This window comes from Bactrocera dorsalis, unplaced genomic scaffold (genome assembly GCF_023373825.1).
Source record: "Bactrocera dorsalis isolate Fly_Bdor unplaced genomic scaffold, ASM2337382v1 BdCtg293, whole genome shotgun sequence".
NCBI classification, from domain to species: Eukaryota; Metazoa; Arthropoda; class Insecta; order Diptera; family Tephritidae; genus Bactrocera; species Bactrocera dorsalis.
Window position 1 is genome coordinate 381 of NW_026038344.1, and position 24,620 is coordinate 25,000.

The 24,620-nt window shown below is 38.9% G+C and overlaps 7 protein-coding genes across 7 annotated transcripts; 4 read left to right on the forward strand and 3 right to left on the reverse strand.

Moving 5' to 3' along the window:
- The first annotated feature begins 2,244 nt into the window (after window positions 1–2,244).
- LOC105227787 (uncharacterized) lies at window positions 2,245–4,392 on the forward strand. Its single transcript, XM_011207296.4, has 3 exons — window positions 2,245–3,657; window positions 3,724–3,885; window positions 3,952–4,392. Exons 1-3 carry the CDS (start codon window positions 2,680–2,682, stop codon window positions 4,060–4,062), a joined length of 1,251 nt encoding a protein of 416 aa, XP_011205598.2. The 5' UTR covers window positions 2,245–2,679; the 3' UTR covers window positions 4,063–4,392.
- A 125-nt stretch (window positions 4,393–4,517) lies between these two features.
- LOC105227714 (actin-like protein 6B) lies at window positions 4,518–6,087 on the forward strand. Its single transcript, XM_011207205.4, has 2 exons — window positions 4,518–4,847; window positions 4,906–6,087. The coding sequence occupies exons 1-2, from the start codon at window positions 4,646–4,648 to the stop codon at window positions 5,982–5,984; spliced, it is 1,281 nt and encodes a 426-aa protein (XP_011205507.1). The 5' UTR covers window positions 4,518–4,645; the 3' UTR covers window positions 5,985–6,087.
- A 37-nt stretch (window positions 6,088–6,124) lies between these two features.
- On the reverse strand, window positions 6,125–7,380 carry LOC105227713 (S-methyl-5'-thioadenosine phosphorylase). The gene is made up of 2 exons (XM_011207204.3): window positions 7,162–7,380; window positions 6,125–7,105 (listed from the first exon to the last, which is right to left on the reverse strand). Exons 1-2 carry the CDS (start codon window positions 7,240–7,242, stop codon window positions 6,290–6,292), a joined length of 897 nt encoding a protein of 298 aa, XP_011205506.1. The 5' UTR covers window positions 7,243–7,380; the 3' UTR covers window positions 6,125–6,289.
- Window positions 7,381–7,502: 122 nt separating this feature from the next.
- LOC105227712 (S-methyl-5'-thioadenosine phosphorylase) lies at window positions 7,503–9,356 on the reverse strand. The gene is made up of 4 exons (XM_019990855.3): window positions 9,282–9,356; window positions 8,899–9,097; window positions 8,041–8,820; window positions 7,503–7,971 (listed from the first exon to the last, which is right to left on the reverse strand). Exons 2-4 carry the CDS (start codon window positions 8,947–8,949, stop codon window positions 7,933–7,935), a joined length of 870 nt encoding a protein of 289 aa, XP_019846414.3. The 5' UTR covers window positions 8,950–9,097; window positions 9,282–9,356; the 3' UTR covers window positions 7,503–7,932.
- On the forward strand, window positions 9,198–12,062 carry LOC105227710 (protein wech). Its single transcript, XM_011207201.4, has 4 exons — window positions 9,198–9,826; window positions 9,889–11,475; window positions 11,540–11,692; window positions 11,804–12,062. Exons 2-4 carry the CDS (start codon window positions 9,976–9,978, stop codon window positions 11,969–11,971), a joined length of 1,821 nt encoding a protein of 606 aa, XP_011205503.2. The 5' UTR covers window positions 9,198–9,826; window positions 9,889–9,975; the 3' UTR covers window positions 11,972–12,062.
- On the reverse strand, window positions 12,028–15,150 carry LOC105227711 (elongator complex protein 2). The gene is made up of 6 exons (XM_011207202.4): window positions 14,800–15,150; window positions 13,934–14,732; window positions 13,300–13,869; window positions 12,926–13,232; window positions 12,365–12,859; window positions 12,028–12,278 (listed from the first exon to the last, which is right to left on the reverse strand). The coding sequence occupies exons 1-6, from the start codon at window positions 14,947–14,949 to the stop codon at window positions 12,107–12,109; spliced, it is 2,493 nt and encodes an 830-aa protein (XP_011205504.2). The 5' UTR covers window positions 14,950–15,150; the 3' UTR covers window positions 12,028–12,106.
- A 211-nt stretch (window positions 15,151–15,361) lies between these two features.
- Window positions 15,362–22,699, forward strand: LOC105227709 (uncharacterized). The gene is made up of 14 exons (XM_011207199.4): window positions 15,362–15,731; window positions 15,801–15,977; window positions 16,036–16,652; window positions 16,970–17,170; window positions 17,234–17,471; window positions 17,533–17,826; window positions 17,891–18,022; window positions 18,086–18,282; window positions 18,353–18,645; window positions 18,713–19,092; window positions 19,159–19,269; window positions 19,340–20,314; window positions 20,377–20,544; window positions 21,102–22,699. The coding sequence occupies exons 1-14, from the start codon at window positions 15,525–15,527 to the stop codon at window positions 22,434–22,436; spliced, it is 5,325 nt and encodes a 1,774-aa protein (XP_011205501.2). The 5' UTR covers window positions 15,362–15,524; the 3' UTR covers window positions 22,437–22,699.
- The last annotated feature ends 1,921 nt before the right edge of the window (window positions 22,700–24,620 follow it).

The window sequence follows — 24,620 nt, forward strand, 5'->3', positions numbered from 1 at the left end:
TTAGATAATAAATAAATTAAAATCAAGTCGGGACTCGAAATAAAGTGCTCTCACTGTGTGACATAATTACGTACTCCATCAAAATACTCTCCGGCACAATTGTTGCTCTCTGTTTATATTCATGCATAAATGCACTGCGATTTTATGCCTCTGTTGGTTTTGAAAATAAAAATTAATGTGGTGTGTTCACACACACATATACATATAGTATGTACATATCAATACACACATTCAAACATATTTATTTTTTTCAGACCATGTGGACTTTGCCCCCGACTGTAGTATGTGCTGAAAAAAAGTACTTGTAATGCCTACTCGCCGAGACGACATAAACATAATTTAATAAATCAATAGGGTATTACTTACATATGGGTAAAATGTAACTATACACGCACATAAGTATAAATACTTTTATATTATTTGTAACCCTTACTGTCATATTAAAACGTGATTGCGTCCATTTACAACGTGAATATTAAGAGAAAAAACAAATATTGAGCAAACTCGTTGACTACTACGGTGATTGTCGCAAGTTAGTTAGAAAAGTCTGTCTGCCTACTTGCGAAATTTTACACTTCGAAAGTCAATGAAACTAAAGACGAAACCAGAGCTACTAGGGCTAAAAAATTGTCGACTTTTCAAAACAAAAAATGTTTTCCTTTTCCTCCGCTAACCTCAGCTGATATCGCACTGGAAACTTTCATAGTTGGGGCCTTTGCATTTACCCGCTCTGCCCTGTATTCGCCTCCCCCCTCTTGCGCTTTGAGCTCGAAAATATAAAAGTTCTATTTTGTATGTGTTATTCTAACTAATGTCCAGCTGGAGCTATAATGTTTCCCATCTTTCTGGCAAATCGCGGGTTCTATTCCAAAATAATTGAATTCTGGAATGACGACCAAGAATGAATACCAATTTTTGATATTCTGTTCTGATGTGAACCATATTACAGTGAGAGCGTTCTGTCTTCATATTTACCCGGTTGTGGAAGCTCATAATACCGCACGTCCTTATGATCACACCAATTACGTTGGCTTGGCGACTTCTTTTTGTTGAGTTCAATTATGGTATCATTTAACTGTATTTGAAGAGTTAGTATTAGTAAAAATATTTATAACGGATCTCCGGGAGCTCCTCTTAAAAACGACATTTTGCAGTGACCACTATAACTCCAAACTGGATTCTCTGGAATTAAAAAAAAAAAATTCGTTAAAGTAATATTAAATCTAGAAAAGCAAATTGAATTGAATAAGCAAAATAATATTTTTTGACAAAATGTCGGTTTCTCAAAAAAAATTGATTTTTGACCAAAATCTCGGCGTTAAATTGTTTATAAAAAATATTTATCGATAAGAAAAAAAGTTTCGATTAATTACTAAAAAAATATATTTAAGAAGCTCGTGTTAAAATTTAAGACAAATCGGTTTGGCCGTTTTTGAGTAATGTCACCGACTTTGAAAACACAATTTTGAGAAAAACTCGTTTAAAGTTTGTCCTTGTACTTCCAAGGACTCTGAAAAGCTTTTCAAATTTGCATGTAGCTTCAAAAATATTCACCGAACCGATATGAAATTTTATGTATGTATTCTTAAATATATATAAATTAAAAAAATATAAATATAAATTTTCGAAATTCTATATGTACATATATAACCCCTTAGTATATACGGCTTCCAATTGCCTTTAACTTGAATGTATCCGGCTGCTTTTAAACGAGAAAAAAACTCTTGTTGTTTAGGCTTTCGGCATACGCTTTTTGTAATTCTTGCATATAGTCCAATTCACTAAGCACTATTCTGATATTAAACTTTTTAAAGCTGAACTTAAGATGGAAAATGATTCATTAGAAAGATTACTCAAAAGAACTTTGAACAAAATAATTTCGAAAATTAGTTTCTTGGAAGAATTAAATGACGTGATCCGTTCCTGTCATTCAAAATCACAGAGATGACGACGTAGTTAACATTATCAATAAAAAAATTATATATACATACATATGTAGTATATAATATTAAATATATAGCAATATTCATTGCCCATTCATACTACATGTGAAAAACTCATGCAACTATGTTTGTGCGTGTGTATATGCAAGTGGCTGATAGGAGGTGTCAAAAGTGTATCAATGCACACTAAAATCGCAATAAAGCGAAGCCCTTATGACATGGCAAATCTATTTATGTACATATGTATATATGTACATATGTACATATGTATGTAGTTTTGAAAATTAGCTGGAAGATTTATACTATTCATATACTATATATGTATGTATGTACAGTGATGTATGCAAATTTTCTTTATAAATGCAGCAAGAGAATTAACCATTTAATAAGCTTCTATGAATTAATTCAAAATGGCGAACTTTAAAATTTTCCGGAGCAACTTAAAGCAGCCCTCCCGTTTAATGCTAATATCTGTTCTAACCACTGGTGGTAAAATGCACAGTCATTGAAACCACAAATTGAGCTTTGGGAAAAAAAAATTTTGTCAATACCTTCACTTACCGAATTTCGAGTTGTTGTTGCACACATTTTCCGCTGTATGCACAGATAGGTATCGCAAATATCATTAGGCTACAATTTAAGCTAACTCGCCAATATCCCAGACGCGGAAATTCTGTGCTCTAGTAGAGTGTAGTCGGCCAGCATTCAGTGTGCTTGTATTTTACTTTCGCCCAACATGAATTGGCAACGGGTTTTAGGCATAACCAACGGCTTTTTGCTGCTCACCGGATTTCAGCTGCACAGCTTTGAGGCCAAAACGCAACGGTTTCACATATCCCTGTGGGGTCTTGCAAATTTCACCGCGCTAACATTATTCTACGTCATCTGCTTTAATCAGCACTTTTCGCGCTCGCCACTACTAAAGATTTTCCACGATGTGTCACCGTTTTTTTGGCAACTAATACGCGTGCACCTCTTGCTGGGACTTAAGATATATATATACCGTATTTTTACAATGGCCGTAGTGGGTCGTGCTTGCAATGGCATTTCAGGCGTTTGCACACGTGTGTTTGCGCATAAATTCAAATTGGAGGAGGCGTTTGCTTACATTTTGGTTTTCTCAACGTTTGCGATCTCACTTTGTTTTGCTGTATACATTGCTTATGAAATGCAATTTGAATTGCCACCTTGGGATAATATATTCGTAAGTTTTGGCCTATTCATTCCGCATTTCGCTTTAGCCGGTGCTTTAAAGCTGTATACACTGAATTGTTGGTTATTGCGCGAGGAATTGAGGCAGTTGAAAGTGGGGCTGCAGGACATGCTGATGGAGCAATTAACAACTGACGTCCACAGTGTGGAAAACGGCATTGAAATGTCAACAAGTGTCAGCGCCACAAATGCTTGTGTCAAAATACCAGCGAATAATATGCAAAAGGAATTGGCGCAATACCTTAAACGCTTTGAGCAGTTGGCTGCTGAAGTGGAGCTTGTGAGTGCAGCATTAAGCAAAGATATGCTGCTGCTATTTTTAATGAATAGCATCTGTCTGCTTGCTGGTGTTTATGCACTTGTGTACTTTCAAACAAGTTGGCATTTACTGTTCTCTCCCCCGTGGAACCGTATATTCTATGCCTCTAATATTGCTATTTACGTGCTCATCTTCTGGGATTATACTTGTTTATGCACAAGTATATGGCTTCTCAATAAAGTGGTGTGTAAATGTGTGTTTAAAGGTTAAATTTTTTTGCTTATATTTTGCATATACCAACAATTTCAGAAAATTCAGATACTGGATGTTGTTCAAGTAGCTATAAAATCGAAAGCGCGTTTTGAAAAGGCTGCTCGTGCTCTCCTGAAAGATATACGCAGCGCATTGGCCATAGAGCTGCGGTTGACTTTGTTTAAACTGGTGGAAGTAAACGCGTGTAGTTTAATAATGGTACTCCTTATTAGCAAATTCACATATTAAAAATAGTTTTCCATGATTAATTTCTTGTTCTTTTAGGTACACGTAATCGTTGGCATAATAATTTCCCTAGTCGTTGTCTATCAATACTTGAGTGATCAAATTATTTCAATACATGCTCAGCTGGACACTGCTGACAGCGATGATTAGAATTAAGCCAAACATATAAATAAACTGAGTGTACCTATGTGTATGTATCTGTTCTTTGTGAAGATAAAGGCAGAATATAATGATTTCGTTTTAGTTGAATAAAAAAAATTAACTACATTTTGACTTTTAATACAAAGCTTCCGCTTCCGCAAAAATCTTTCCTCTATGCTGAAATTCAGCAAAATATTATAGTGATGCCATATCTAATAATTATTTAATTAATTTTGTTTATAATATACAAAGGTAGATAAATATGACTTCAAAAATTAACAATAAGGCAACTGATATTTAAGTTTAAAAACATTAAATTCACTGAATATTATACAAATATCGAATTCGTATAATAAACATGACATTATCATAAATTTTAAATTTTGTTTTTATTTTGCAATTTATTTTAATCCGTTTTGTACGGCAACATTAAGCTGAAACTTGGAAGCACTTACCTAACGTCAAAATGCCAAATGTCATAAACATCGAGACGCCAAACGAATGCGAAATCAGTCATAAACGCCGGATATTTAGTGGAAAATTGTTTATTTAGGTTGGAGAAAAGTTAATAAATAAACTAGCATATCGCAGGATGAGTGCTGGAAATATGTTATATGGTGGTGATGAGATCGGAGCGCTTGTATTCGATCCGGGCCATCATTCTTTGCGCGTGGGCTATGCACAAGAGGATACACCAAAGGCAGAGATTCCGTCTGTGGTAGGGGTAGGACCTTCAGCACCGGACACAAATATGGACATAGAAACCAAAACCGACAACAACATAACACAAAATAGTAATTATAGAAAATGCATTGATACAAAAATTGTGTATTTATTTATTGTATCTTACAGATGCAGACACACGCAAATACTATGTGGATACCACATACGTAAATGTACCGCGTACTCAAATGGAGATACAAACTTATATGAAAGATGGCATGATTGATAATTGGGACTTATTTGAAAAAGTTATTGACTACACATATGCAAAGGTCATACAATCGGATCCCGAATACCATCCCGTGTTGTTTTCGGAGGCTTCATGGAATGTGCGTAATAATCGTGAAAAACTGACAGAACTCATGTTCGAAAAGTATAATGTGCCCGCTTTTTATTTGGTTAAAAACGCAGTTTTGGCGGCATTTTCGAGCGGTCGTGCAACCGCATTGGTTGTAGATAGTGGTGCAACACATACCTCAGCGGTCCCTGTGCATGAAGGATACGTACTTTCTCAGGCGGTTGTAAAATCTCCGCTGGGCGGTGATTACCTCTCAATGCAATGTCGCCAACATCTCGAAAAGCAGGGTATAGATTTATCGCCAGCATATAAAATTGCATCGAAAGATGTAGTTAAAGAACGAGATAATGCGCGATTCACACTGCGTAAATTACCCGAAAACTTGACACAGTCTTGGCAAAATTATATGCTTAAATCATTATTGCAAGATTTTCAAATGAATATCTTACAAGTATTAGAAAATCCTTATGATGAAAGAGTGGCTGCACAAATACCCAGTGTTCATTACGAATTTCCCAATGGTTACCATCAGGAGTTTGGTTCAGAACGTTTCAAATTGGCGGAAAGTTTATTTGACCATGCTATGCTCGGTGCAGGCCAATTGGCATCTACGAGTGTTGGTATGTGTGACGCAGATGTGCGTTTATCGCTTTTCGGCTCTGTTGTAGTGACTGGCGGCAACACACTCTTACAAGGATTTCCTGAGCGTCTAAATCGCGACTTGCAGCTACGTGCGCCATCCAATACACGTTTGAAGATGATTTCCGCAAATGGTAGTGTGGAACGACGTTTTGGTGCTTGGATAGGTGGTTCGATTTTGGCCAGCATTGGCACATTCCAACAAATGTGGATATCATCGCAAGAGTACGAAGAATCCGGTAAAGGTCAGGTGGAGCGGAAATGTCCCTAAACATATTGTGTGTGTATGAATTAGATATTGACTCAACTATGTACTAATTTAAATTCGAAGTTTAATAATAATTATGATATAAACTTAAAATGGATACTTACAATTATTTTTTCATTTCAATAATGCCAAAATTGAACATAAATTAGTTTTATCTGCTTTATTGGTGTATTTTTACAGTACTTATAAAAGGTTAGTCTACTTCAAAAATTTGGAGGCCATACAATTCTTTCGAACTTCGAAAATTTATATGTAAATGTTCGAGTTACTTTTAAGTTATTTCTAAAATCCATTTAAGAGCCTAGTAGTTACTTTAGAGCCTGATTATTGTTCTTAACCAAATCTTTTGCCTTCTGTATTTCTTCTGTCCAATTCTGTTGCGAAATCATTTTCACCGCTTCTTTCATTATATTCTTCACCTTATCGACGTTGGCAGCAAAAGTCTCCACTACTTGTTTTACATCAACAGCTTCTTGTCCTTCACGCCAGCTATCATAGTCAGTAGCGATTGCAACACCGGCATACAACAAAGATGCCTCTTTGGCCAGCACCACCTCGGGAACGATAGTCATGTTAATTAAATCGCCGCCCCACTTACCGAACATTTTACTTTCGGCCTTTGACGAGTAGCGTGGACCTTCAATACACACAACTGTACCGCGTTCGTGGGCTTTATAACTTAGTTTCTTTGCTGCCGCTAGTAAAATTTGACGTGTGGGTTCATTGAACAAGGGAGACATTGGTAAATGACATACACCCGGGGGACTTCCAGGCTGGCCATCAGTAAAAGTTTCAATGCGCTGTGTTGTACGGTCAATGATGTCATCTGGTATGACCAAATCACCGCGCATGAAGTCCTCACGTAGCGAACCACAAGCCGACGATACTAATACATGGGTACAGCCCGCTTCTTTGAGGGCCCAAATGTTCGCACGATAGGGAACATTGGTTGGCATTATGTTATGCTTGCGGCCGTGTCGGGCCAACAAAACACATTGGACACCATTTATTGTACCTTCAATTAGCACATCAGCAGGCGGGCCGTAAGGAGTCGTAACTGTTTTTTCCTTACGTCCTTCTAATATATCTGGATCGTCTAAGCCGCTGCCGCCAATTATGCCAATCTAAACATATTGACATGTCTAATATTTTTTATTTTTAATAAACGCTTGAGACTTACTTTGACCATGCAACCACACATTCCAGCCTCGGCAGGCTCCTTTTTGGGCGCAGGCTTCGCTTCCCGTTCGCAGCACGCCATGCTTATTTTTAGTGGACTAGTCTAGATAAGTGAAGTAAGCGAAGTGCGCATACAAGAATTCCAGATTAATATTATCTAATTTTTATTTGGAGATTTTAAAAATTTTAAATTTCTACCTAAACGTTTTTAAAGCACAAAATTTACTCAGACATTTTCTCCAAATATAAGAATAAATGATTTCTGAGAAACAAGTGTTATATCAAGAGGTGCGCACATTGAATTCTACAGGTTTTGTAAATATTCTTAATAAGTCATGAACATTTTTTTTTACGAACTGGTCTTAACTTTATTTTAAAACATTTCAAATACGATTTCTTGCACGAACACAGATGCGCATATGGAGGGGTAAATGCTGTATGTGCAGTGGTATACAACTAAAATAGGGCATCGTAAAATATAATAGGTTAGGTTCGATTAATTTGGTACGGCAAAACATAATAATCTACAATTATTTTGAAATTATACTGATTGTTCAGAATGAGCATTCTGATGGTGCTGTGTTTTCCTTTGCTTCTTATGAGTCCCTTGATCGTTGTGTTCTTTTGTGGCTGGAACTAAGTCGTAGAGTATAGAAATTGAAGTTAATTTAGGAAGCATGTTCGTTTTGTTGTTTGATTTTGAACCGGAGATTAGTGGGCGACGACGTTGTATAATTTCACCAGTAAATTCTTGACATAATAGTAAAAAGCGTCACATTGAACCGGACATTGTGTTCTTGCAAACACATTCCTATTTAAAATACATTAAAAGTTGTATAATACATACATAATTACATAATTAACACAATATAATTGGTACCTTGGCGTCCAAAATATCTTCGGTCCAATCTTCTTTGGCTATATTCTGCACGGCCTTCATTAATATTTGTCTTACTTTGAGAACATTAGCGGAGAAGGTCTTCAATACATCTTGGACATTAACACCTTCGCAACCCATGCGCCAGCAGTCGTAATCGGTTGCAATCGCCACGGAACCATATAATAGACCAGCTTCTTTGGCCAATACAACTTCGGGACAAGTGGTCATATTAATAAGATCACCGCCCCATTGGCGGAACATGTTACTCTCAGATCGCGAAGAAAAACGTGGGCCTTCAATTGTTACAATGGTTGCTTTATCATGTACATTGTAATCCAACTCTTTGGCTGAAGCAACTAGCACCGATCGCACACGTTCACTAAAACACGGAAACATACTTAAATGACAAACACCACGCGGACTTTCCGCACCGCCATCATAGAAGGTTTGTGCACGTTTCGTGGTGCGGTCAATGAAGTCATTTGGTATTACCAAATCGCCAGGATGGATTTCTTCACGCAATGATCCGCACGCGGTTGATACAATTAAATGTGTGCAACCAACTTGACGCATGGCCCAAATGTTGGCCCGATAATTCACATTAGTTGGCATAATGTTGTGTTTTCGACCATGACGTGCCAATAGCACGCATTTTACACCTCCAATTTCACCTTCGATCAAGACATCTGATGTGCTGCCGAATGGTGTCTTGACTTCGGTCTCCTTGCGATTTTCTAAAATATCCGGATCATCGAGACCGCTACCGCCAATTATACCAATCTAAGAAATTCTATTTCTTTATCACCACATCAAAATTTAAATCACTAAATTTCTTCAGTAGAAACAATTCCAAATTACCTTAACGGATATGGGTTCTAGGTCAGTGTCCTTGCATTTAATATGTAGCATTGTGTTGACTTCCAAATTGTGTTACTCACGGTGACCAAGACGAAAAAGAGTCTGCGGAAAATGTAGTTCAATGAATATACATGAATGTATTTCGTTTCTATATACACATGTCGCAATTGTCGCGGTTAAGGTCAGCAGCAAGATAAGCCTATAGATAGAAAAAACAAAAACTATTGTAGCGAAGGGTTGTGCAAAGAATACCAACAAATTTTTGACAAGCAATCAGAGGCGCATCCCATGAAATGCGCGCACATTATAATTATTAATAAGTAAAATAGTCAACAAATCACATAAGCTAAAAATTATATAGTAATAATAAAAATATATTCTACATAAAAAATTGAAAAATAATTATGCGTAGAAATTTTAATCAGCAATTTAACAATTGTTTACTAATTGATTGACTTACTTACATACATACATATGTACATCATTAAGGTGGCTGTCATCATTTATATTTCATCTTTTAAAAAACTTTCAACGGCTATAAAGAAAACATATGTATGTACATATTTTTTGCGTTAAAATTCCTTACCCCACAAAATTAAATCAGCTCAATAAAAGTTATATACAATTTTACCATTATTTACATTATAAACGTTATTTATTATTTAAAATGGCAATTATTGTTCGTACAATACATAATAAAATATAATAATAATTATTGCCCCGGTTCCGTTATTTTTGCATAATTATTTGCTCGGTTTTCATTTCCAACAAAACGGATGACGAGAAACAACCGTTCTTCAATTTCCAAAAGTCACATATAAAATTAAGAAATAAATGGTTTAAATTTTGCAATCAAAGCAATAAAATAATATTAGCCGGTGTGTGTTCCAAACGTTTTAAACGAAAATAGTTAATAATAAAATAATTGGTAAGTTATTTAAATCTAGAAATATTACTTTACTATTATAAAGATTTTTGATTTCTTTAAAGTTGCTTTAAAAGCAAATTTGGTGCCGTCAATACAATTTTATTAAAACAATAAGTTTGCACATCATTAAAGCATCGCTCAAAGATAATATGAATAGGAAAGAAGTTAGTGATTCCACAATGGAGGCAAATATTGCATATACTTCGGGGTACAAGCAAAAATGTAGAGAACACCATGAAGTCTTACAGTATGTTTGTGAAAATTGCAGAATGCTGCTCTGTGATGTTTGTTTCCGGAAAAGCCATACTGCACACAATTGTTTTTATATTGACAATTTCCTAACCCAGAGGAATGATCTACTATTTCGACTCATAGAAAGTGGCAGATTGGCGACCAACTGTTATGAAGATATTGGCTATAAAGAAGTGGACTCTGCGCGTCATATTGATAACAACTGCAATTTATTAGCACAAAGCATAAGGAATACGTTCCGACCGCTTATAGCGTCTTTGCAGCAACGGGAAAGTAATCTTTTAGATGTTGTAAATAACATGCATAAAAATCGAATGGAAAATATGTATGAACAAGTTTCAACACTAAAGGCTTCATATTTGGGCTTAGTGAAAGTAATTAAAAAACTAAATAAAGTAGCTAAAATTGGACATAAGTTAGAAAATTTGTACATTGTAACGCAAATATTAGAGGCACAGCGGCAAGTCGATACCTATGCGAAAATATTGGAAGAAAAACAATACAAGGACGAATTTTATAAGTTTTATGCACCCCAAGTACCTTACGAAATTTTAAGGGATATAGAAAACCTAGGGTCCATCGAACTAGATGACAATAATGACCTTACTGCTTTAAACAATATTCCAACAACATTAGAAGATGCTAATGAAAAGGATATAATCCTTTCTTCATCACAAGAAACTTCCAGCGCGGAAGTGGAAATTAAAGTAGAAAAAGATACGTGTAAAAAAACTAAAACACAAAAAAGTGAAAACGACAGAAATATTGGTATTGGACAAGCTGTACCTGGTTGTTTGAATAAAGTGAAAGCTTTCCGTTCGGATTTACCGTCTTTGGCATTTGCGCCTAAAGGAAACGGCCAGGGTCATGTTCAACGACCTTGGGGAGTTTGTGTCAATCAATTAGGGGATATTTTTATTACCGATAGACTTAATCATAATGTACAAATTTTTAGTCCAAATGGCGAATTTATATTTAGATTCGGCCGTAAAGGAAAGAGCGGTGGACAGTTTAATGCGCCTGCCGGAATCTGTGTGGACAAAAATGGTCGAATTATTATTGCGGATAAAAATAATCATCGCATACAAGTGTTTTCATCAGGTGCAAAATATTTACTGTCGTTTGGACGTTTGGGCACACAATGTGGGAAATTCAAATTCCCATTCGATGTTGCTGTTAATACAAAATTAGAAATTGCAGTAACCGATTCTGCAAATCATCGCATTCAACAATTCGATTACAATGGACATTTCATTCGTGAAATACCGTTAGGTACTTGCACTTTCACTGGTTATCAAATAACGCCGCGTGGCATATGCTATACGCCCAAGGGAAACATAATTGTAACAGATTATGTAAATCACTGTTTGCATCTCATAAGTCCTGCGAAGGGAAAAGTATTTATAAAAATACTGCTTTATATAAATCAATAAACATATTGCTAATGGGATTTAATTACAGATTGTAAGTACTAAAGGCAGTCTCGGATTTGGATATTTACAATTTTCCCGCCCCTCTGGTGTGTGCTGTGACGATGATGGGACAATAATAGTTGCAGATTGCCATAACCGCCGCATCTGTGTTTTCAGTTCGACTTTGGAGAGTTTATGGAATGTAAGTAAAATTAAAACATGCTCAATTAATAAATAATTAACTTAGCAATAATAAAATTTAAACCATCAAATACAACTGCTCTTTTTTAATTTTAATTTATTTTTATTTTAGATTGACATACGCCCATCAGTCAATGGCTTAAACAATAGTTACTGTAATGAAACTGATCGCACTTGCGATGTTGCACTGACGAAGGATGGTCGCATAGTTTTTATATCGGAAATGTTGTCTGCACATGAAGCTGCCCAAACAGCCAAGAGATTCGTACACGTTTATTAAATTTATTAATATCAACTTATTCACTGACCAGCATTAAATGTGTGTGTAAAAATAGCTTAATTAATTCAATAAAAAATTTATTAGGACATTATTTTATTTATTTCGATATTCATATATACAGTTATATTTTAATATTCACGCTTCGTTGTTCTTAAATGAATGCGGACATTTAAATATTCGAACGAAATGGTCGTCCCCACAACTAGCTAGCAGAAAATGGTCGGAAGTGCTGTTATTAACATCACGTAATGGCTGAAATTGCAAACGCTTTATTGCAGAGTCATGCGCTTTCTCAAAAATAACTTTGCTGCAAAATAGAAATAGAAATATTGAAGTTATGCATGAGCATAGAATGACTTAAATTATTTAATAATTTTTTTCGAGCATATTTACCTCTCTTCAACGGCTTTTAACTGTTTTTCATTTTCAACTAACTGTTGCAGCACTATATCACCATTCGAAAAACCTATAGCAATCTGATATAGCCCAGGCTTTACCAGTTTCGGTGCAAAGGTAAGTGCAGTCACGGGATTTGCATATGTTTCCTTGAGCGAAATGTGCCATTTTTCACCACTTTCACTATTAACTTGTGTCCACACACCTAGTACGGCATCACGGCCACCAGTCAAAAAGTATTTGCTATCATGCGACCAATCACATGTCCAAATTATACGACTATGCACCGACATTTTAGTTGTCGACTTTTGTTTGAGTCGATAAGTTGGTTGATTATTGGTGGCGCTTACATCTTCAACACGTTCAAAAAGTGCCCATGTACGATCGCGTGAGACTGAGAGCAAAAATATACCATTTGGTGAGAAGCGCATCTGAGTTACTGTAAGCTTATGCGCTGGAAGTTTTTGAATTTGCTTCCAAGTTGTGGTGTCCCTGTAAAGTGTGATGATTAGGAAATGTTATAAACATTTATTACTTACCAAGGAAATAACGCCTTACCAAAGTATTATTTGCGCATGCTCTTCGTTCGTGGCGCGACATGCGGAAGCCAGCACTTTGCCGTCCGGTGAAGCGGCCAGCGCATAAATTTCGAAGCCGTGCCCGTAAAGTTTCTGCATTTCCGGCCAGAGCGTATTTTGCATAAGCGTCTCTTCTTGTGGCGGTGAGTCTAGAGTTACCGGTATAAAATAATTTTCAGGGTATTCGTCCTTAATGTGTTTTTCTTTTGGAGTCGATTCTATATCAGCGCTATACACAGCCTTATTTGATAGACCCAGTGATGGCACAGAAGCGCCTTTTGGTAATGCTGTGAAATGTATTTATAATTAAGTACACTTGTTTGGATATAAGAATAGAAATCCAAGGAAACATACTTTGCAATAAATCATCACCCTCAACGTCATCCTGAGCACCGGTAATGCGCCTGAAGTTTTCAATGAAATTGGCAGACGCCTGGAATGTACGTATGATTTTCTCTTCAGCTCCACTGGCAAACTTGTAACGTGACAGTATTGCAATTGTCTGCATATCATATCCGTGCACCTGCGGACGTGCTAATTCATGCCAAGTCACCACATCATCGCTTTCGTCATTGCATCGTCGCCATGGTGCATGTATACGCGTAGTCTGATCGGCGGACACGCTCAATAAAAATTCACCGTTTGGCGCCCAGGCCAAATCGCGTACTTCATCGAAATGTCCACCTATTATGACACCGGGTGACCAAAAGTTCTCATTATCCGCCATTTGATGCCATATATGGAAGCCACCCTGATAGCTGTGTCCAAATATGGATTTTCCATCACTAGAGAATTTTCCACCGTAAAATCCCAACGAATTACCACCCACCTCACCTACACGCACCTTCTCCATCCACACACCGTCTTCACTAGGGGCCCAAATTATAATCGACTTATCGATTGAAACCGAAAGCAAAAGAAGACCTATAAGAGGTTGTAAAATATGTTATTTATAAATTTTGAACTATTATTTTATATCTGCTACTACCATGTTCCTTAGATCTGTGCCAGTTCACGCCGTACACCCAACCTTCATGTCCGTAGAGTACTGACTCTAAACTGATCGCACACCAGCTGCTACCACTTAAATGTATAATTTTTTCCTCCACTCGTATTTCCGTATCATCTTCCAGTATATTACAAATATCAACCTTATTTTCATGTGCTTGCTCCTCGGTGCGTTTTGAAATGCGCCACAGCCGTATGAAATTGTCTTGAGCACCGCTTGCCAATAAAATATCATCGCCATCTTCGATAACATCCAGCGCTCGCACCCAGTCCTCGTGCCCAGTCATTTGATGTACCATTCGAAATGGTTGTGCATCCGCCTCAGCGTTACTAGCTTTAAGTGGCTGATTTTGTGCCCAAATATAAATGTTGCCTTTATCATTTCCATAAGCCAAAAGGAACTGCTCACTTTTTGGCATTCGAAAAAGGCTAAGCCCAAGTGTGTAACTGTTTTTATTACTTATTTTTTGCACCAATTCCGTATTTACAGTGTTGAAACTCCACAATGATATAGTCTGCTCAGCAGCTGTAGCAATTAACCAATTATTGTGTTCCAAGTAGAGACTTGTAATATCTGTGACTGGGCCATCATGATTAAGTGGTTCAAAACTCACATCATCTTTCTCTTTTTCAAATCGCCATATAAAAGCTTTACAATCATCCGCACCAGATATGAAGTATGTTTCAGGCTTAGCGGACGCCAAGCGCAACCAATGTACTGTATTCACACGAGCTTCATGCCCTTTGTAAGTGGCAATATTTTTAGTGGAACCGTTATACTTTTTTGAGAGTAATAAGAATTTTAATTCTTTATATTCGTTAATAATATATAAATACTTTACTTACGTTGGGATCAACTACCGCCACGGAAAAGTGTGCGCCGAAAACAATCAATCCATTATCACCCCAGTCGGCGCAATGGGGAGTAGGATTGCACGCAGCTGATGCATACACTGTATAGTCGGAATTTTTTATTTTGTGCGAAGTATCACTCATGTTTACAAATTGTTATTTTCAATAGTAAACTGTGAAATTCAGAAGATATTTAAATGTATGTTATGTTATGACGGCACGTTTTCGCACACCACGCCAATTGGAATTTATTCTATCGCTATTTTTGTTTTGATCCGAGTTCAGTGCTGGAAAATTTTAACATTTTTGCTAATTTTTTATTTCTTAAATGAAATTTGTAAGAAAACAGGATTTCATTATCCTATTAATTTCTATAAATTGAAAATACAAGAAATAATATGTTTTACTTAATTTTAATATATTTCTGTATTAAATATAATAATTGTTTATGTATTTCAATACCGATTACTGCTGAACCGATTACTAATGAGAAAGTGTAAAATGCAACCCTTCAGGATTAATATTTGTTAATAAAAATATGGCCATATTGGCAAAAGGGACGCTGCTTAGAAAAATTTTAACGGAACGTTTGACAAGTCAATTTACACAAATCGAATAGTAAGCGCTGGCATTTTTTCTTATTTGTTTAGTTTTGTGTCAAATAATAATAAAATAAATAATTGTGAACGCTTGCATTGAACAAAAAGATCTCTTAAAAAATGGGTCGTAAAAGAAAAATACCCATTGCCGATGAAGAAAAAGAAAATACAGTTGCCGCAAGCCGTCAGCGGGGTGGTGGTGTTAGCGCTACAGCCAGCAATTCAATGATGTTGCACGGCCCCATGTATACAATAATGTCCAATGTGCAATTAAATGAAACTAGCCACAAAAAATATGTAAAAGAATTAAAGCAACTGTACGCCAAGGTGTGTAAACAACAAAATTCGAGTCGCTATTTTATCTATGTTTATGTTTGTAATGTTGTTTTTTGGCAGATGGATCATGATGCATTCATGTTTACATTCATCAAAATGATAAAAACTGCAATGGTTGCCGATGAGGGTAATGAGTACGCAGATACGACATTATTATTTTGCTCTAAATTTGTAAGTTCATACGATGGCGAGGATACACATCCCGTGTTAATTGATATGTGCAAGTGGCTACTTACGGTAAGTGCTCACTATATATTATTATTGAATTAAATATATGGTATTTATGTTTTTGTAGACCATTTCGCGTAATCCACACATACGTTTTCGTATTTGTCAATTTGTTAATATGATACTCAAGGCGCTGGGACAAGAAGCAGCTCTAGATGATGCCATATGCGATCGCATATTGGAATATATGTTGCATCGTTTGCACGATACTTCGCCTAACGTGCGTGTGCAAGCAATATTAGCAATGCAACGTTTGCAAGTGCCAGACAATCCAGACGATCCCGTGTTGCGTGCTTATCAGTTTCATCTTTGTTCCGATCCGTCGTCACGTGTGCGGCAAGCTGTAATAACTTGTATGGGACGCAATTACCATACCATTCCTTATATATTGGATCGTTTGTGGGATATTGACGAAAAAGTTCGTCGCCATACATATTTACATATGAGTAGTTACCCAGTGCGTTCATATAAGGTGTCACAGCGTTTGACCTTACTGCAGCAGGGTCTCAATGATCGCTCGGATGCCGTACGCAAAGTAGTAGTCACAATTATGTTACAGCAATGGATAGAGTCTTATCAAAAAGATCTTATTGCATTCATATCGGCGTTGAAGTTAGATTCGAGTGAAAGCGAAATAGATCGATTTCGTAAAGTGACGAAGCAAACGCTTAAGGAGATATTCAAGTGAGTATTGCTTTAATTTTTTTTCCTTTTTTAATTTTTTTTAAATTTACTCTTTTAATTTTTTTTCTAACTTTTTTAAATTAAAAAAAATTCTTAAATTTTTTAATTTCTTAATTTTTTTTTATTTATTTATTTTTTTTTTTATTTTTTTTTAATTTTTTTTTTTAAATTTTTTTTTTTTAATTTTTTTTTAAATTTTTTTTTTTAATTTTTTTTTTAATTTTTTTTTTAATTTTTGTTAATATTTTAAAATTTTTTTTTTAATTTTATTTTTTTTTTTTTAATTTTTTTTTTTTTTTTTTAATTTCATTTTGAAGGCGTCAGAAAAAGGATGACTTGATTGCTTGTGTGCCATTAGATGAAGACGGCGAAATGCATCGTTTGGTGCCATACGAGAAGCTGTCAATGGAAATTGCATTGTACTGGCAATGCTTGACCGAGTTTTTGCAAGCGGAATTGGCAGAGGAGCACGATTTAATAGTGCCCGAATTGAGCACATTCTGTACATATGTGGAGAAGTAAGTTGAAATTTGTGAAAGCATATTAAACTATACATTTATATTATTTTTTCATGCCACCAGATTCTGCCATCAGCAGAAACCAGATATGGACAAATTTGAACTCATGGAATTTCAATACAAGCTATTGTCACTCACTGAAATGCTGCACACATTCGATTTGGGTGACGAGATCGGTCGTGGTAATCTGCAAAAACTACTGGCATATCTGTTGAAAACATTCCGTCTGGATGAGAAAGTTATAGAGATGATAGTACGCTGCACGGAAAATCTAATAACTGATCAAAATGCGCGTATACAGGTGAGCAACACTTTATAGTTTTTCTACTAAAAAAAATATTAATAAAATGTATTCTTTCTAGTTTATTGTGGAAATCGTACAAGATATATGCGGTTTGAATAATAGGCAGAATGATCTATTGCATGATCGCACCTTAATTACCGAATTATTAGCGACTTCTTCGAATGCTGATCTAAATTTGAAATTATCATCACTGAAAGTGAAAATTCTGGACTTGGAAGAACAGGAAATGGATTTTGTGAAGCAGAAAGATTATATGCGTGCGCAACAAACAACAGAAGAGAAGATCGCTGCTACCGAAGAGTATACAAACTTATTGCAACCACTTCTCGAGAATCATCCCAATGCTGATGCGGTAGGTCCCTGCCAGTTTTAGTGTCTGTACGAATTAAAAAATTACTCTTACTCGTTATTTACAGTTAAAACGCCCGTTACAGTTGCGTAAAACATTGAAACCCGAGTGCATATTGAAAAGCTTGCAAATTGCCTTCCACATGGTCGTTTCGCCCAAAGTGCGTTCGCTTAATCCGAGCATTCTGAAACTGTATAATGTGAGTATTTGCAAGTTGTTATTGTTGTGGCAGCTAAATTTTAAAATAATTGCACATTGACAGGATTTTATATGTCGCCATCTTGCTTCGAATCAAATAGCCATACGTGATTGGGCGCTGAAATGCGGTACTGCCTGCAGTATGCTGTATGAAGTGTTGGCTAAGGATGTATTCGAAGAGTTGTATTCACAATTTTTCAAAAATCATAATATACGTATATGGGAGACCTCGATAACGTGCATTTTTGAGCTGCTGGACAGGTTAGTATATTCGCTTGTAGCATTAAAATTCTCTCAACTATATTAAATTCATTATTTATTGCTTACGCAGATACGGTTTGGATAATTTTGCTAAACAAGAGTCGCAAAATAAAACGAAGAAAAGCGGCCGCCAGCTTTACAACACTTTGGAATTTTTGGATAGCGAAGATGATTCCAATGTGCTCAACGCTGGTCAGGGTGTGGACGTCATCTATATGATGTCGCATTTCCTCGACACATGCGATGATACTTGCATCGTTAGCGCCATCATTGTTGGCTTCTGCCGCCTCATATTGCGCGGCTACATCAAGTCCAGCGATATCATTGAGAAATTGCTGCTGCGCTATTTTAATCCCAGCACAGGTACACTATTATATAAATATATATGTATAATGAATATAATTTTTAACATTTTCCCTTATATCCGCAGATGCAAATATTAACCAAATTTTGGGCGTTTTTCTGGAAAATCTTATACAGTGCAAACGGCACGGTCTGCTGCAACCCTGCCTGCTGCCCATGTTGACAACAGTGCTGAGTGCGCCTTACGAGAATCCGCTGCACGAAATACGCCCCGAAACCATAACGCGCTTCATCATCGACTCCACACGACAGGAGAGTTCGCCCATAACCGACGGCTGGATACACAATAAAATCGCACAGACTATTCTCCAAGAGATGCTGAATAATTTGACCAACAAAGACTTGTGCAAACTGTTGGCCAAAGAACTGATCACACTCGAGTTGAGTGTCACGCAGAATGAGCAGCTCAAGCGCGAATTGAAAGAAACCGCCGACAAGTTGATAAAGGTAATGAGTGAAAATGAGAAAAATTGCAAAAATATCCTCAAAACAAAATTTAAATACCACTTTTAGGCCGACCTTGATCCGCGAACTGTCAAGCTTATCATAGATTTCAAAGACCTGGTTGATGGCACTTATAATCCAACACGCAAGTCTGCCGCAATTGATTCTGAGGGCGAAGAGGTAAACAAAAACTCTTTTCTTTTTCAAAACTATTCATTAACGGTAAAACTAATGCTCTTCCCACAACTAGGACAGCGACGATGAAACGGAGAATGACGCCACTAATGACAACGACACAGCAGGCCCGAATACTGCACGCGACAAAACGGCGGTGAGTGAAAAGGTCGATGAGCCAACGCAACAGCCGCCGCCACAACCGCCACCTGACGGCAGCGAAAGTGTCGTCAACCTAACGGCGGACGCTAATGCTGTTGCTGCGGTTCCAGAGGCTGCCCCAGAGGCCGTTACTTCTAGCGAAGAATTGCCGGCTACTGCGTCCGAAACGCCCACAGTCGCACAGCAAGCAGCCAACGATGGTAGCATAATAACGAAAGACATCTCTCCTTCGGCGCGTGTGCCGACCACATATGGACGCGAGAATCGCGTGGGTCACCGTTATCTGCGCAAATCGTTGAATTCAACACGCGGACAATCGGACAGCGAAGCGGGTGATGGGCCACCACGCTCACCGAAGATACGCATTGAGGCGCGCATAGATTCCGATAAGAAATCGGAGCAACAGCCAGCACGTGAAGAGCACCAGGTGCGCAATACGCGGGTTAGGCGAAACCTACGTTATGCCGAGAAAAACGCCGAGGCACCGGAGGCCGTTGAAACGGCAAAGGATGCGACTAAAGTGCGCAATAAACGACGTGCAAACCTGCCAACACTTGTTGTGGACGACGACACCGATTCAAATTCAAAAACCAGCAGCGATGCGGGCGCTCAGAGCCAAGCCACCACAACGCGCAACACCTCAAGCCCAGCTAAGCGGCAGACAAAGGAGAGCAGTAAACAGCAAGCCGCGGAGAAGTCAGCGACGAAAACGGATAAAGCGGAGAAAGCAAAAGATGCGAACCCAGAGCAGTCTAAAGCGCAGCCAAAGGAGCAAGTGCGTACGCGCGCAAGAGAGCAGGAAAAGGAGCGAACGCCGTCGGCGCTGCCAACAAGAATGCTGTCGCGTGCTGCGACCAGAAGCACCGCCAAAAGCAACGACGTTGAAGAGGTAACAAATCGCATTTTTAACGGTGTTTATAAATTTTCATTTTCGTTCTTTCGCTCACACAGCTCAATACATCCGATGTTGTACCACCTTCACCGCCTGCGGCGCTGTCACCGCGCACGATCGTACGTCGTCAACGACGCGCCGGTGGTGGTGACATATCCGTGGCAAATTTAACGGACACACAACGTCGCGCAACACGAAGCCAATCGGCGCAATCGGCGCCGAATCAAGTGAGTACCAGACGACGAGGATTACAACTGTAGTTAGCTCAGCACAGTTACTAACCAAATGCCACACCAAACAACTGCAAACCGCTTCCACCAGTGCCAACCAACGCCACCGCCCATTTAATGCACGTCTATCTAGGCACTTAGCTTGTAGTTTTATTTACTTTTTCCCCATTACATAACTGTACAAACATTGCCTAATATAAAAATATATATTTACGTATATTGAATTCACCAAATTCACCACTTGAAATGATTTGTATGCGGAAATGGGTGTGCGTGTGGCGTGGCGTGGCGGTGTGAGTGGGACGCTTGCGCCCGGTTGTGATGGAGTGTATTGGCGTAGTGTGGTGTGTTTCTCGAAACATAACTGTTTTGGCTCTTTAGTCTTAAAAATTCGTATTTTCTTAGAACCTAAGACATTTTTATTAGAAATTCACCTTGAACCACCTTTTTGAATCCCATATTCCGCACGCATGTGTTGAAATACAAAAGAATATTTTTTTTTTAATAAGAAAAAGAGCAACTAAAATTGTTAATAAAGCAATACAAATTTTTAGGATTCCGAAACTACTGAAGACGAGGCTGGAGACCGAGCTGAGGATGTAACCACCACCATCAGCTCCACCAAAGCCGCTACGCCAGCACGCGCCAGCCTAAAGCGAACGTTCTGCTCCACTCCCAAGCTCGCTGGCGCCACTTCTGCCGAAGAAATGTCGACTTCACCGCGTTCTGAACCGCCGCTTTTAAAGCGGCTTCGTGCTGGAACGCCAGCTAAGGAGCAGCTACGGACGCGCAGAGGCAACGCTTCGCTACCGCCGAGCGAGCCGATCGAAGAAACTGCAGCAAAACAAAGCAGCACTGAAGTGGTCCGACAAACACGCAGAAAAGGGCGACAACGCTCGATTTCGCTGACATTAGCCGAGACGGAGAAAACGGCTGAAGCGCCGAGACGGTCCGCTGGCGCGAAACCGAGTGATTCAAGTGATTTGATGACTTTGCCTAGCAACACCGACTCCGCTACGCGCACCCGATCCGCTACACGAGCCACTTCGTTAACACGGGCCGATACCGCCGCGCTGCGTACACGAGCGGCCACACGTTCGAGCCTTAATACTGACGCAAACGCAGGTGGTAAATCTATAATGCGTACATCGTCCGCAACGCGCGCGGAAGCCGTCGCAGCCATAAAATCCAACACACATGTTGCTGAGGATAAGCGCGACGAAAGTGCGCCGCGCGCTGAAGCGGTTACCGATGCTGCTGACGTGACGCGCGCCGAAACAGACGCGGCGGACGTTTCTAAAAAACACGGCGATTCCTCAAGTGCCGACGATGAAAGCGACAGCGCGCCGAAGGAAAAACGGCGCAAAAATGGTGGCGGCAGCATGTTGATGCTTCGTCGCTTATCGACAAGTGCCGGTCAATTGGTTGATGCCGGCGACACTAGTGGGAATGAAGCCGCTAGTGAAGTTACGCAACGCAGGCGTTCATTGCGCGACAAAAGCAGCACTGATGCAGGCAAGGACGCGCCAACGACGGTTGCAAGTAAAACACAGCAACAACCGAGTAAAATACCAGTACGCGCTTCAAGAAGCAACGTTATGAAGACGCGTCACGCCGCTCATCAAGTCGCCTCGTCACTGGTACTGGCACCGAAAGCGGTCGAGTCCAACTCGAGCAGCGGTAGCGGCAGTTCCAGCACCGAAGAAGCTATGAAAACTTTGGGCGCCGTTCTATTGCGCAAGCGTGCGCTCACCACCAAAGCAACACGCATCAATCTGGCGCAGCGCACCAAGGGCAATCCAGTACCGATGGAGTTGGCGCGTCCGACGCGTTTACGCGCGCCCGCCAGCAGTTTGCCGTCGTCGAATTTGCGGTCGAAGAAGCGTTAAGCGTTATTAAATTACACCCAGCCACTTACACATACACATTTGTTGGCCACCTAGCATAATTTTTATATTTTCTACACTTTCCTTATACATACATACATACATACATACATACATATATTTAGTTTTGATTTATTTTTATAAAATTATAAAAGCATGCGCTGGAGTAATATTTAAATTCTACATTTAACCAACATTATCGTTTATTATGTAATATAACGTTTTAGCCAATAAAAAATTATTAAGTAAATGCATTTTGAAAATATTAAAAAAATAGTTGTAGAAGATTTGCACAGGGGTTTAATTTCCATTCCCGCTAGCTCGTTGGGATGTCTGAATGTATGCGCTCTCAAGTGCTTAAATCTTGACCTCCCAAACGCAGGGCTGTCAAGAAAGAAGTGTTGAGTTGTTTCCACCTTATCTTCTTTCATACAGCTTCCGCATATGGCGCCTGATAAAATTCCCAACTTCACAGCATAGATGCTAATACAGCAATAGTTCGTTAAAAGCTTCAAAACTTGCGGGAGGCTCGCCTTACTGAGGGTAAAGATATCACTAAATCTCTTGTGATCGATCTTAGGCCAAAAGGCTTTGCGACAACGCATGTACCAATGGTGGCCCAGCGCTGACCAAGCTTCCGCGAGGCCCAGTTATTCAGTAGTAGAACATAAGTGGATACGGGAGCACCGATCCGCTCCTATTCTACCGATAACGGTTCTAGGATGTCTTTTCTTGCTAGCTCGTTAACATTACAGTTTCCTGTGATTCCGCTATGGCCTGGCACTCATACCAGTGCCCCGAACAAAGCTACTCGATGCTATTGATAGCAAGGTTAGGCACTCTTTGACCAGCCCTAAACGCACTGATAATGAGTTCAAAGCTAGTATAGCCGTTCTGCTATCTTAGTGGATTGTCATTTCTCTGAAGGAGGCTGCACTCCGGAGCTGTAAATCTAGTGCTACCTTAATGGTTGCAACTTCGTCTTGAAAGACACTGCAATAGTCAGGAAGTCTGAAACTGGAGTTGATAGAGAGCTCACAAATGTAGACCCCTCCACCAACCTTTCCCCCCAAGCTTTGACCCATCCGTGAAAAAGCTTACTGACTCAAACTCCCAAAACGCCCTCACCGGTATATGGGTAGAAAAGTAGCCGCCAGAGTTCAATTTAGCGACTTCATGATCAAAGTGATCTGGTATGAAGTCAGGGTGAGTGAGGTTTTTCAAGTGTGCAGACCAGTGTTCTTTTAGGAATCTAGACTATCTGAGTCTGATGGCAACTTTCACAGCCATGCACCTTCCCGCGATGTCCACCGGCAATATGTGCGGGATAAGCATGCCAGAAATACTACTTGAACACTAAACAAAGACGACTTTTTTGCATCGCAATGTGACTGGAGATGGATGGATCCATTACGACAACCCTAAATGCAAAAGATCATATGTGAAACCTGGCCAACCAATCAAATGACGGCAAAGCCTAATGTCCACGACGTGCTGTATTATGAACTTTTAAGATTGGGTCAAACAATTCATCGGGAACGCTACCGACACCAACTTATCACACTTAGGCGAGCGCATTAATAATTTTCCATCATGGCAACACTCGGCTTCACGTTTGAAACTATTTGGTAAACAGCGGCTGCGAAGTTTTGTCCTACCTTTCGTCTTATAGTCCAGATCCTCACCCTCACTGGAATTGGTTCACATCAGAATGGAATAACAAAAATTGGCTTTGTTGATTCTTGACCGTCATGCCAGTACAGTTATTTTGCGATAGAATCCAGGAATTGCCAGAAAGTGATCCAAGAAGAGGTCTTTTTTTCAATAGCCTTTTTCTGAGAGATCACGCGTGAGTCGTGTATTGTTTGCCATTTCATCATGGAAAGACTTACACCCGAACTGTAAACGTTATCCTACTTTATTACGAAAATTCGCGTTCTGTAAAGAATGTGTTTCTCGAGGTCATGCACAACTATTGGTCAAGGTAATCTGCCTAATGAGCGTCGAGATCTTAAATTGAACGCATGAAAAACACAGCTTGTGCAAGAACTGAAGCCGATCGACCTTCCCAAAGACATCGCTTCGCTCTATGAAAAGTTCCAAGAAGATCTGTTGTTTTTGAGCCAAATTTTGTGCAGCGATGAGGCCGCATTCTGGACTCAAACCCGCTTCAATTCAGAACTTAGA

Excerpts from the sequence above, each read along its gene's own strand:
- LOC105227787 (XM_011207296.4), top strand. The coding sequence starts at position 2,680 with ATGAATTGGCAACGGGTTTTAGGCATAACCAACGGCTTTTTGCTGCTC. Across the intron at positions 3,658-3,723 it reads TATGGCTTCTCAATAAAGTG|AAAATTCAGATACTGGATGT; the intron begins GTGTGTAAATGT and ends CAACAATTTCAG. Across the intron at positions 3,886-3,951 it reads ACGCGTGTAGTTTAATAATG|GTACACGTAATCGTTGGCAT; the intron begins GTACTCCTTATT and ends TTGTTCTTTTAG.
- LOC105227710 (XM_011207201.4), top strand. The coding sequence starts at position 9,976 with ATGAATAGGAAAGAAGTTAGTGATTCCACAATGGAGGCAAATATTGCA. Across the intron at positions 11,476-11,539 it reads TAAGTCCTGCGAAGGGAAAA|ATTGTAAGTACTAAAGGCAG; the intron begins GTATTTATAAAA and ends ATTTAATTACAG. Across the intron at positions 11,693-11,803 it reads CTTTGGAGAGTTTATGGAAT|ATTGACATACGCCCATCAGT; the intron begins GTAAGTAAAATT and ends TTTTTATTTTAG.
- LOC105227711 (XM_011207202.4), bottom strand. The coding sequence starts at position 14,949 with ATGAGTGATACTTCGCACAAAATAAAAAATTCCGACTATACAGTGTAT. Across the intron at positions 13,870-13,933 it reads GCACAGATCTAAGGAACATG|GTCTTCTTTTGCTTTCGGTT; the intron begins GTAGTAGCAGAT and ends AACCTCTTATAG. Across the intron at positions 12,860-12,925 it reads CATGCGCAAATAATACTTTG|GGACACCACAACTTGGAAGC; the intron begins GTAAGGCGTTAT and ends CACACTTTACAG.
- LOC105227709 (XM_011207199.4), top strand. The coding sequence starts at position 15,525 with ATGGGTCGTAAAAGAAAAATACCCATTGCCGATGAAGAAAAAGAAAAT. Across the intron at positions 16,653-16,969 it reads ACGCTTAAGGAGATATTCAA|GCGTCAGAAAAAGGATGACT; the intron begins GTGAGTATTGCT and ends TTCATTTTGAAG. Across the intron at positions 18,646-18,712 it reads CTATTTTAATCCCAGCACAG|ATGCAAATATTAACCAAATT; the intron begins GTACACTATTAT and ends TTATATCCGCAG.
- LOC105227713 (XM_011207204.3), bottom strand. The coding sequence starts at position 7,242 with ATGGCGTGCTGCGAACGGGAAGCGAAGCCTGCGCCCAAAAAGGAGCCT. Across the intron at positions 7,106-7,161 it reads TGTGTGGTTGCATGGTCAAA|ATTGGCATAATTGGCGGCAG; the intron begins GTAAGTCTCAAG and ends CAATATGTTTAG.
- LOC105227714 (XM_011207205.4), top strand. The coding sequence starts at position 4,646 with ATGAGTGCTGGAAATATGTTATATGGTGGTGATGAGATCGGAGCGCTT. Across the intron at positions 4,848-4,905 it reads CAACAACATAACACAAAATA|ATGCAGACACACGCAAATAC; the intron begins GTAATTATAGAA and ends TGTATCTTACAG.
- LOC105227712 (XM_019990855.3), bottom strand. The coding sequence starts at position 8,949 with ATGCTACATATTAAATGCAAGGACACTGACCTAGAACCCATATCCGTT. Across the intron at positions 8,821-8,898 it reads TAGAACCCATATCCGTTAAG|ATTGGTATAATTGGCGGTAG; the intron begins GTAATTTGGAAT and ends AGAATTTCTTAG. Across the intron at positions 7,972-8,040 it reads AAGATATTTTGGACGCCAAG|GAATGTGTTTGCAAGAACAC; the intron begins GTACCAATTATA and ends TATTTTAAATAG.